Source organism: Telmatherina bonti (genome assembly GCF_933228915.1).
Source record: "Telmatherina bonti genome assembly, chromosome: 21".
Lineage (NCBI taxonomy): Eukaryota > Metazoa > Chordata > Actinopteri > Atheriniformes > Telmatherinidae > Telmatherina > Telmatherina bonti.
In genome coordinates, this window is record NC_136630.1 from 16,117,872 (window position 1) to 16,130,480 (window position 12,609).

Sequence of the window (12,609 nt, forward strand, 5' to 3'; positions counted from 1 at the left end):
GCCATATAGAAAATCACAGAAGCTGCAGAGAAAGCCGTTTTGTTCAGGATTGAGCTTGTTCACTTTGTGTGATCAATGTGTTTAGTGGTTTCAAATCTTAAAAATGGCAAAAAAAAGAGTGCTTTTAAAAATCTTTTTGGATTAGCTGCTTGGTCATCTACAACCTCCTCTCATGCAGCTGTTTTTGTATTATATTCAGAAGGCAATACTACCATTGCAAAATGATGTGATCTTGGAGGAATGTTCTGTCATTCCTAAATCTCCATTTACTTTACAGCATTGACAGAACAAGACAGAGATTGATTTTTGGGCTTAAAGTTGCTACCACCATGTTGTTGCTTTTTATCTTCTTAGGGCCAATGCGCACAATGTCCATTTCTTTCCACAGAGATCAAAAATATTGATGTTTCTGACCAGAGCATATTTCCACTGTACAATAGTGCTTTGCTTCTTTCTTCAATAACAAAGAAATCTACAAGGCCTTTGGACTTCAGGCCAGTTATTGCCAAATTAATCCTGTTCTCAACAGGTCAAAAACAGTCAGTGATTGGAGATCACAAGTAATCAGTTTGTATCTTGGGTATTTTTACACAGAAAATTCTCCACATTCTTTTTTATTCATACTTTGCCCCATAAACTTTGAAAGAGCCACCTTATTACAGCTAATATTTAAGGATTTTTGTTTGATTTTCAATTATCTGCATAATTTGTGGACTAATTGTAATCCATACTTTCCCATTCTGAAAATATGCCATCAGTGGATGTCATTTTTGTCACCTGCTGATATGTGTGTAAAGTTGCAATTTGTTCTTTGTTTTACACCAGTGGTGCTGTGCTGCCTTTATCTACTCATGTAAATAAAATGTAGACATCTATAAAAAACAAACAAACAAACATAAACTTCTTAATTTAAAATAGTCTGCAAACTAAACGGAGAAATCTCTGATTTCCATCTATATTTATTCTGCTTACCCTTCTAATGTTTTTCAGGAGGGGCTGTTCAAGACAGACTGACAATTTCTTTTGTCCTGATATGTGGACATAAAAGAACATCTAAAACACACACCAACACACTCACCAATATTCTGACAGTAACAGAGGCTAGGCCAGGAGGCATGGTGCCCTCTGTGTCCAGAGCCTCTACGGTGAAAGTGTACAAGGGTTCAGCATCATTCAGAGCCTCATAGTCCAGAACCTTGAGAACTGACAGCTTCCCTGTCACAGGGTCAACGTGGAATAGCTGTGCTATCTCAGGATCCAAGCCTTCAGTTCTGATTCGATATGTGAGGTTCGATATGAGGTCAGCATCCGTCGCCTTGAGGGAAATAAAACAGGAAAAGTAAAATTTTTGCCTTTGGGAATGTTAAATTAGTCATATTTGGAAGCAGAATCTACAGGAAATGTGCTTGAGTGTAACAGAGTGTTTTCATTCAGGTCTGTGTGTCTGAAATGCTTGTGGTAATAACCGTTAAAGTGCAGTTGGTGGTCCATATTATATTTCATTCTTTTGAATGTATTTAATTAGTCACTTCAGGGAAATGCTATATTTTTAATTTTGTATTATACTAAAACTCACAAGGTGTTTTTTTTTTTTTTTAGTATTACATTTTTACTGCTGCCTGAGAAGTAAAACATAATCAGTTTGGTGAATTCAACATAATATATAAGTATTGAAATAATTCTCACAGACTCCACTGTGCAGTCTAATCTGAGACTTGGAAAGTTTTTATGGGTTTAAGATATTAGTTTTTAAGTTGTCGTGTTTTGAATATCAAGCAAATATTAAAGTGTTGTTTTAAAGCCCTTTGATTAAAATTAGTAAGTAGTTTTTAAATATTCCAAGTATGTTGGCATCAGATTTAAATTACTAAACATATGTAGGCATAATTTTATAAATGTTTTTTTTTTTTTTTTTAATCAAGAGAATAACAGCTTTGATGTGTACAGGTTTTTGCTGCTAAACTATTCCGAACTAGACTTCCACGAAACATAGTCAACAGAAGTATCCTGTACTGCAGGGCTGTCCAGTTCTGGTTCTCGAAGGCCACAATCCTGCAGGTTTGCTATGCATGTCTCCTCCAACACAGGAGAAGGATACATTTAGTGGAAGCAAAGTGTGTTGGAACAGGAATACATGGAAAACCTGCAGGATAATGTCCCTCGAGGACCAACTTTGGACACTCCTGCTGCACTGCAATGTTAACCATGATATAACTAATATACACTGCTCAAAAAAATAAAGGGAACACTTAAAAAACCCAATGTAACTCCAAGTCAACCACACTTCTTTGAAATTAAACTGTCCACTTGGGAAGCAACACTGATTGACAACCAATTCGCATGTTGTTGTGCAAATGGAATAGACGACAGGTAGAAAATTGGCAAGACACACCCAATAAAGGAGTGGTTCTGCAGGTGGTGACCACAGAGCACTTCTCAGTTCCGATGCTTTCTGGCTGATGTTTATGTCACTTTAAATGCTGGCAGTGCTTTAACTCTAGTGGTAGCATGAAACGGAGTCAATAACCCACACAAGTGGTTCAGGTAGTGCAGCTCATCCAGGATGGCACATCAAAGCTAGTTGTGGCAAGAAGGTTTGCTGTGTCTGTCAGTGTAGTGTCCAGGCGCTATCAGGAGTCAGGCCAGTACATGAGGAGATGTGGAGGAGGTCGTGGGAGGGCAACAACACAGCAGCAGGACCGCTACTTCCTTCTTTGTGCAAGGAGGAACAGGAGGAGCTCCACCAGGCCACAAATGTTTGTGGCCTGGTGGAGGTGGTTTCTGGTGGCCTGGTGGTGGCCTTGTTTCTGACTGTTTGTCTGCTCAAACAGTCAGAAACAGACTCCACGAGGGTGGTATGAGGGCCTGACATCCACAGGTGGGGGTTGTGCTTACAGAACTTGCCAGAGAACACCAAGATTGGCAAATTTGCCACTGGTGCCCTGTGCTCTTCACAGATGAAAGCAGGTTCACACTGAGCACATGTACCAGATGTGACAGAGTCTGGAGATGTCGTGGAGAACGTTCTGCTGCCTGCAACATCCTCCAGCATGACCGGTTTGGCAGACGGTCAGTAATGGTGTAGGGTGGCACTTCTTTGGAGGGCTGCACAGCCCTCAGTGCGCTCGCCAGAGGTAGCCTGACTGCCATTAGGTACCGAGATGAGATCCTCAGACCCCTTGTGGGACCACATGCAGGTGCGGTTGGCCCTGGGTTCCTCCTAATGCAAGACAATGCTAGACCTCATGTGGCTGGAGTGTGTCAGCAGTTCCTGCAACACGAAAGCATTGATGTTATGGACTGGCACGCTCGTTCCCCAGACTTGTATCCAATTGAGCACATCTGGGACATCATGTCTCGGTCCATCCACCAACGCCAAGTTGCACCACAGACTGTCCAGGAGTTGGCAGATGCTTTAGTCCAGGTCTGGGAGGAGATCCCTCAGGAGAACATTCATTGCCTCATCAGAAGCATGCCCAGGCGTTGTAATAGGTCATACAGGCACGTGGAGGCCACACACATTCTTGAGCCTCATTTTGACTTGTTTAAAGGACATTACATCAAAGTTCGATCAGCCTGTAGTGTTTTTCCACTTTAATTTTGAGTATAACTCCAAATCCAGACCTCCATGGGTTGATACATTTGATTTTCATTGATCATTTTTGTGGGATTTTGTTGTCAGTACATTCAACTATGGAAAGAACAAAGTATTGAATTAAAATATTTTATTCATTCAGATCTACAACGTGTTACTTTAGTGTTCCCTTTATTGTTTTGAGCAGTGTATGTATGACTTAAGGTTAAGGAATTAGAACTGGTGCTCTTAAACACAAGTATTGTATCATTATGGGACACAACCTCGGAAAGTTTCCCCAGAATTTATTTTACTTTGTGCCAGTCTTGACTTGCAGAAAGAGAGGACATCTGCTTCTGGAAGGAGGCACCACAGTTAATTCCCTCTTATAAAGTTCTCTTAGAAAATTTTTTATGGAATTTCATTTGGGGAAGTGGAGAGTCCCATTCTGCCAGGAAGGTTTGCCTCGAAGACCTTCTATAATTGGTTGTTTATCCAGGCACATATAATTACCACAGCATGAGACAGTGAAGACACAATGACATTAAACCTATTGAATCTAGTGGAAATGTGAGGCATTGTCCACTGGGCAACTATGGAAAATTAAATGGAAATAAAATTAATTATAAAACATATTTATCCCAGAGGGAACTTCCAAATTTTTGTTTGGTGTTTGGGGACAAATATTTCATAAACGTTAATGCCTTGTACTGGAGGATGTGGGCTTCTGGTGAGAATGACCTTCTGTATTCTTTTTTCCTTTTCATGAAACTTGAAGGATCTCACTGAATACAATTTGCTTTCATTTTTTTAAATGCCCATTATGTTCAGTAACTTCTGCAGCGGTTTTATCCGGACAATCAGCTCCATCAACTCCAATGTTATTCCAAGCATAGAACCCGTTTTCTTTATCAGTCTGTTCGGATTCATTAAGCCTCTGACTCTGATGCTGCTTCTGCTGCAAGACACGCTGCAAGGCTAATTACACTTTCCATAACAGACTTACAGAAGATATGCTACATCTTGGTGTAGACATTCAACAATCTCACCTTTCTTAACAAGTAGATTCTGCTCTGTTCTTTCTTACAAGTAACAATGTTTTTTCTCCTGTTCCTCCTGAAGTTATGATTTTTTTTTTTTTTGTTTTGTGTTCAAGATTAGATATTTTATCATATATCATGATTAGAGTCACTTCTTTCAGCCAGTCAAGAAATGGAAACACACTTCTGGGGAAAGTGAATAGGATGTGTCCAATAGTATATATTATATATTATAAATATATATATATATATATATATATATATATATATATATATATATATATACATATATATATATATATATATATATATATATATATATATATATATATACATATATATATATATATATATATATATATATATATATATATATATATATATATACATATATATATATATACATACATATATATATATATATATATATATATATATATAAAATACAGATAATGAGTTATTTACACATCATAATGGGTGGGGTGGCTCAAAACTATAGTCCTGACAAAAAAAGTTGGTGCAGTTATTACATGAGTTACAAACTTGCCTTTCCTTCTATCCATACACCCACCTTGAACTGCAATATGACAGTGTCTTCCGGGGTGTTCTCTGGGAGATCGACATTGTAAGTTTGTTGAGAGAATATTGGGCTGTTGTCATCTACATCGAGAACAGTGATAAAAAGAGTCAGCCTGGATCGCCGAGGGTCCACTGCACCGTCTGAGGCTTCGACGACCAAAAAGTAGTGGCCTTTCACCTTCAAAACCACAGAAAGTGTAAACAAAAAGAAAAAGTCAACAATCCAGTTGCAGACACAAAAAAATGTATCTTGACTTCTACCACTGTGTCCTATTGTGTGTGCTGCACATGTGGAACAAATCAAGGACTTCCACTGACCTCTCTGTCCAGTGGCACAATGGTGCTGATGGCTCCAGTGGCATTGATGACAAACAGCTTCTGGTGGTTGACGAGCCGATAATGGACCTGACCACTCGCCCCCAGATCTGGGTCTGTTGCCTAAACCAAAAAATAAGCGGGGGGGGGGGGGGGGGGGGGGGGGGGAAGGCAAAACTTCTTTGTATCAATCAAAATTTTCTCTGAGACATCTTAATCTTTTATTCTTGTTCTTTTTCCTGACCACAGAAACTGTCCCATTTATTTCAGATCAGTTCATAATGAATGTCAGCAAAAAGCTAAGCAAATAAAGATAAAGCAAGGAAAGATAATGCAATTTTCAAAAGTGAACAAGCTAAACATTCTTTTAATATATTAGAGCAGAGTAAACTTGTATCTTAATCTTTCACTATCTCTTATTAAAAAAAAAAAAGTATGAAAAAAGCCCAAAGCAAATTTGAAGCACCCTTCAAGAAAAGTAATTTTGCATCACATTGGTTTTTGATTAGGTGAGCTTTTTAATTCCTGTTTATCTATTTATTTATTTCCAGGATCCCCACTAGCTGCTGTCAAGGCAGCAGCTTGTCTTCCTGGGGTACTCTCATAAAACAAGATTAACAAAATACGTGTATTGATATTTAAATTTCACTACACCCACCCACCGCAGGTATCATCCTATAACAAGACAATTAAAGGCAAAATTTGAAGGCTTTTCAGTGATGTTTGGGTCAATGGTAAAGCCTTTAGTTTGTGCCTCTACAGTCCTTAAGGATTTTTTGAATATTTCAGAAAATTTTTCTGATGTAAAAAAAAAATTAATAAATAAAATGAACAAAAATAAAAGGTGGAATTAATTTAAAACCATTCATTTCAATTTTTTTGTTCTTATAAATCACTTTAGCTTTCCAGGAACACAATAAAATCAAAATGGCTATTGAGGTTTCTTAGTTTGCTTTTGTCAGACAAGAACACACAATTATATTGCCATGGCACGTCAGTTTGTTCCTCTATAGGTAGTCTTTTATTTGTTTTTTAAATATTTTCTTTACAGAATTATCCTGATTTGAAAACCTTCTGTTTTAGCGAAGCAATTATCCCAGTATGTGCTGGTGTTTAATTGAATCAGTGTTTTCCGTATTATTGTGATATGTTCCCTGTGACAAATCCCCCTATTTCCTCGCATCCCCCCCCCCCCCCCCCCCCCCCTCCACCCCCCATACACACACAAACACCCACACAGAGAAATTAGGCCAATTTTACACGCCTGTAAAACATTCTCAAAGTTAATGAGACAGCAGTATTAATTTTCATAAAGAAAAAAGAAGTAGCTTTCTAATGTTGCACTTCTATCATGTATTCCCCAGCATCTGCTCTTCATTCAAACTCCAACTTCTCCACATCATGTCTTTATACTTGTAAATTAAGGTGGTGAGACAATGACAAATTGATGGCCCACATTCCTTTGACCCTGTCTGAAAGCTCATCTTGTGCAATCAACATTCTGACTGCATTGAAACAGATGGGAACAGAGGAAACATTAAACTGGTTTTGTGTGCAAGGTTACAGCAGATTTTGCTTACGGAGCTATTTCAACATACATGATCCTCAGCAAAAAAAAGAGTAATAATTTGGCACATGGTTGCAAGAGTTTAAAAAAAACAACAGATTCACTCTTAGAAAAGCATGTGTGCATATTTTTTAATGACTTATACTGTGAGGACTAAGTTGACCTTTAGTCCTTGAGAGATTGTGAGGATACTTTAAAAGTTCTGATTTTCAGACAACTTTAAAGCGACTGTTTGACAGTTAAGTCAAAGTTTCATGGTTTAGTGGTTCATTAGTCAGGAAAAAAACATGACCAATTATTGCTCATTATACTTCAAAAGCAATATGACATTTACAAGGATGGACTGCCAAGTAAGGCTTAGGGAACATGGTTAGATTGTGAAAAACAAAACTGTATGGTATCTGAGGCATTTGATTATTTAAACACTCAAATTTTTAATTGGATTTTATCATTCTGAATTTGACATTAGGGACACAAGACAACATTGCGTTGTCAGGATGTATTTCTAAAATAGATTTTAAAAAGAGGGCAGTACACGGATGTAAACGTGAGTTGAAAAGTATTCAGTTTTGTTTCTTTTTCCAGTTGAGTTTAAATTGTAATGTTACATTACAAAAGAGCCTCCAAAAAAAAAAAAAAGTATACAACAGAAACAACTGCACTGTTTTAATGAAAATGGGGCATTCGAGTGCAAAAGTCTGTCAAAAGAAATTGAACTTATTCTGAGTCCAACTGTAAAAAAAAAAATGTTATAAACTCCATTCAAGCATCTTTATCACTACGAGAATCTGTTTATACATCAAAATGTCAAAGACTGTGTGTGACCTAAACAGCTAACATTGTCAGATGTACATGTTCATTTTATATCTAATTTCCTATTTACACTTCAGCTGCTTCGCAGTGTCCCATTTTTGTTCATTTCCCCAATTTTTGTTCATTAATCTGTCTTACAGAGAACTATTTGAATCCATGGAAATTACACTGTCTGCTGTAATATATGCTCTAAGGACGAGAAACGAAGTCTTCCGAATGCGATTTTATTCAGTAATATTCTGTGATTCACACAACAGCATTTGAGGGGGGATCTGTGCTAAAAATTTAATGAAGCATTCAGGTTTGTGTAATTATCAAAGGTTGTTTTCAAAAGAGAGACTGAGAGCAAACCAGAGAAACAGTGAGACACAAAATAGCTGTTGGACAAAAATGTATTCTGTTTGCAAACATTTAAATAAAATCAAAATCCATAAATGTGGAGTTAACTAAATATATCTATCTATCTATCTATATATATATATATATGTGTGTGTGTGTGTGTATAGATATAATTGTTGACATATATAGTTAGAAATATATAACGATGCATTATTATGTGTTACATCATCAATTTTTTTGTCACTGCACATTGCTACTTTCTTTTTAATGAGTACAAGCAGTCATGTCTCACTTTTTTTTTATTATGTCAGATATTAATCTTATGTCTTGATAAACTTGTATATTAACATGTAAATAATCACAGGAAAATCAGGAAAATCTGCTCTCTAATGGCAAGATTTCTCATAGTGAAGAAGTGAGTTTTGCCTGTTCAGACTTTCTGATGCAGTTTAATTAGAACATAGAAGTTCATATGATTTTATGTAATCTATTATGACCAGAAAATGTTTTCTTTCAAGTATTCTAGTCAATTACAAATCATATTGTTGAGTTAAGGTGTTGATGGACAGAGCTATTTTAATCCCTTTAACTCGTTTGCGCAGTCTACTGTGCGACTACTAGTCTGGTATTTTCCATTGAAGTTAGCCTTAAGCTAACATATTGCTTTTTACACATTTTGATATATAGCATTATGTAATTTCACTGAGACAGTGTGAGGTATATGCTTAGTTTCACAATTTTACTTGTTAAAGATTTCAAAAGGGATCAAGCCTCAGATCTTTCTTTGTTTCTGCTGTTACAGCAGTCTGGATTATTGTTACACAAACGTAAGCTGTAACAGAATACATTTCGTTATTGTAAATCAGTTATGTTTTGTTTCTGCATCAATGCAGAATCATCCATGTATGCATCTTGATGCATCGTAAAAAGAATTGAATTCAACACCCCTACTTTTCTTGCAACATCTTTAGCAAAACACATTCTCATTGTTGCGATCTCAGCAGGGTGGGCATGCTGACGGAGCATGCCTGGGTCGGCTTTTATGATTGGTTGAGAGGAAGTAGTGACTGTAGTATTAGGGTACATGATGGCCTTTACTGAAAAAGGAAGGGAAAGTGGATTTTTCTATTGAAACGTCATCAATCTTTTTTTTTTCCCCATTGCACCCATGTCCATTAAATTATATATATTATCAAATTTGTCATTTGACATGAATTAAGTTTAAAGTTAGAATCCTCCTCCTTCCCTTTTGGCTGTGTCCCTTTTTCAAGTGGTCGCCACAGCAAATCGACTGCTCCTACCAGTCCAGTGTGGAAACCATATTCACCTGTTTGCATTGGCACGTCTTACGCCGGATGCCCTTTTTGACACAACCCCTGTATTTATCTGGGCATATTAGGTAAAAATGGGCGCTTTGAGTCAGAAGGGGGTCTCCGAGGGCCAACCAACTTTAAACATGTTAGCAGTGAACGTCTGGAGAGTTTGCAATGAGATTGGTCGGCCAGAGGAGAACCTCTTTAGAGGCCCCAGTGGTCCCAGTCTTGCTGCAAGAAGTGATGTACCATAATATAAGAAACAAGTTAGAGGGAGTTTGTCAAAATAAGAAGGCACTGACAAAAGAAAGAATTAAAACCATAAGACCAAAAATGTGGCCATGTCATTGCTCAGCAGTGCAGATAATACAGAAGCTAATTCAGCTCAGAGCAGCTCAGTCTGTCATACTTGTGTTTACAAGTTTAAAAACTGATAACTGCAATATTATCTCTAATTCTTGGACTAAAACTGTGTCCAGTTAGCTAAAAAGTCAACCCAACACTGCAAAGATAGATGATTTGTAGGCTAAATTTAGCAAGCATACTATTAAAGGTACATAGATGAAAGTTAATGAGTATTCTGTAGAAACCGCAGACAGTTAATTTGCAAAGAATGGATGTGTTATATTGTTATAGTTTGGTTTTGACATGATGATTGGGCCACTCTGTTGTCCGCTAACTGAACTGACAGAGAGAAAGAAAATATCATCCATCCATCTATCTTCTGCCGCTTATGTGGGGTCGGGTCACGGGGGCAGCAGTCCAAGCAGGGAAGCCCAGACTTCCCTCTCCCCAGCCACATTTGTCAACTCTGCGGGGAGGATCCCGAGGTGTTCCCAGGCAAGCTGAGAGATATAATCCCTCCAGCATTTCCTGGGTCATCCCCGGGGTCTCCCCCCGAGCGACATGCCTGGAACACCTCACAAGGGAGGCGTCCAGGAGGCATCCTGACCAGATGCCCGAGCCACCTCAACTGGTTTCTCTCGATGCGGAGGAGCAGCGGCTCTACTCTGATGACCGAGCTCCTCACCCTATCTCTAAGGGAGAGCCCGACCACCCTGCGGAGGAAACTCATTTCAGCCGCCTGTATACGAGATCTCATTTTCAGTGTGAATCGCTTATTTGAACAGTTATAACATGCAAGAAAGTCTACTTGTGGCCTAGCACTGAGTGGTACTTGCATGATTCTCCATGAATCTATTATTCGTTCATTTTCATCAGCCACCACACTACACACTCACACACAACACACATAAATCTTTCATGTTTGTCCCCAGGACATGACTATACTTGACTCACTATTTTGTGTTTGCATGTGAAATAGTATTTTTTTTTTAAGCTGAGAAGAATCAGTTTTTGTAGTTTACACTTTTTTCTTAGAAACGTGCCCCAAGAAAAAAGTAAACTGAAGAATAAAAAACTGTAAACATTCTGAACAGACATCAGTGTATGCATTAAATCCAATTACAAAGAAAATCAAGACAGTTTTGTCCAGTACATTGCTTGTCTTCATACAACCCTGCACAAGAACAGGCAATCATGCCACCAAGAGTGTATTTATTTATTTTCATTTCAGCCAACAACTGTAGCAGCAGGTGATTTCACTGATTCATTCTCCTCTCTCAAGTTGCAGGTGTGAGAAATCAGGAAGATTATCTGATGCCATGCTGGAAGGCAGAAACTGCTTCAGTTCTCTACAACATGTGAAAGCCAGACGTGCAAGCTGAGATATGAACAAAATTTTAAAAACACTCAAGGTATGCTGTGGTCTGAAGGCAGTTTATAAAAGAAAATAAAACATAACTATCACATGCTCATATATTTTGGTACATAAAGTCATGCTTAATGTTTTGTGCATTTGCTACACATTTCCAGCATTACGAGAAATTAGTGTAACCTGTGCATTCTTTCATAGTTAAGAGGAGAAAAAATTCAACAGCCATGGCAAACTATAGATCAGGGGTGTCAAAATACAGTCCTCAATGACCACAGTCGTCGTCGTATCTGATGAGAAATAAATCTACAGATCAACCATGCTCTGTCCAGTTTATTTACAATGCACAGTTGTTGCTAGCGAGATGTCTCGAGAGCTCTGCCCCTGCTCAGGGTGTTACAGCGATCTTTAGGCATACACAAATAACCTTTGCCTGGCAGCACTTGTCAAAACAACTGCCAGCTTGAAGATAACAGTCAAAGCTGAAACAGGCCTTGAACAGAACATTTAGGTTTATGCATGAACCTACTAAAGCAAGCTTTCTGAACTACTCTAAACTATGCAGAATATATATTTTGTACTACATAAAAGAAGCTTAATAAAGGAGTAACATATTAAAACTACACTACGTGCATAATTTCCACCGCAGTCGTGTAGGTTTTTTTTTTTTCCTATCTTTCCCTGTTCCGAAACACCTGACTGAAATGAATGGGTCAAGTTGACAAAACGAACAGTGTTATCTATTTGATTTGACACAGGTGGAGCAGGGAAACAACTAAAACCTACATGATAGCGCCATGATAGAGGAATGGTCAGCTGCTACCTTTTTTTTCCTTATTGTGTTAAAGAGTCTCTGTTATGTCGTATGATGTAAAATTACAGTTGTGCTGCCTTCTTGACTAGGTTACATTTGAAAAAGAGATTTCTAAACTCAATAAGGGTTTTTATCTGGTTAAATAAAGGAGGGAAAAAAGTTCATGAGAGAGATTTCTTAGTATACAATGAAAAGTTGGTGTGTGTAGGTGTGTGCGTTTATTAGATCATTTTGAACAAAACTTGACCACTGACTTTTGAATTGTTTAACTGAAGTTGCTAAAAATTTCATTTTATTCTCCTATTATCAATTTATCACATATATCTATCTGTCAATTTTCTTCCGCTTATCCAGGGTTGGATCATGGAAGTAGCTTAAACAAAGAAGTCCAGACTTCTCTTCCTCTGCCATCATTTCCAGCTCCCCCGGGGGACACAGAGGCATTCCCAAGCTAGCTGAGATGTCGACCCTCCAGCATGTTTTGTGTCTTCCTGCGGCTTCATCCCAGTGAGACATGCCCCTAACACTTCACCTGGGAGAT

At 38.0% G+C, this 12,609-nt stretch overlaps 1 protein-coding gene across 1 annotated transcript in view; it reads right to left on the reverse strand.

Moving 5' to 3' along the window:
* Window positions 1-12,609, reverse strand: part of LOC306771372 (protocadherin-15-like) — a gene marked incomplete at both ends in the record, with an annotated part of 199,731 nt that overhangs the window by 70,290 nt on the left and 116,832 nt on the right. Inside the window, 3 exons of the mRNA XM_079260539.1 lie at window positions 1,079-1,315; window positions 5,186-5,371; window positions 5,512-5,631. Coding sequence (XP_079116665.1) covers window positions 1,079-1,315; window positions 5,186-5,371; window positions 5,512-5,631 — 543 coding nt within the window. The remainder of the gene's footprint in view (window positions 1-1,078; window positions 1,316-5,185; window positions 5,372-5,511; window positions 5,632-12,609) is intronic.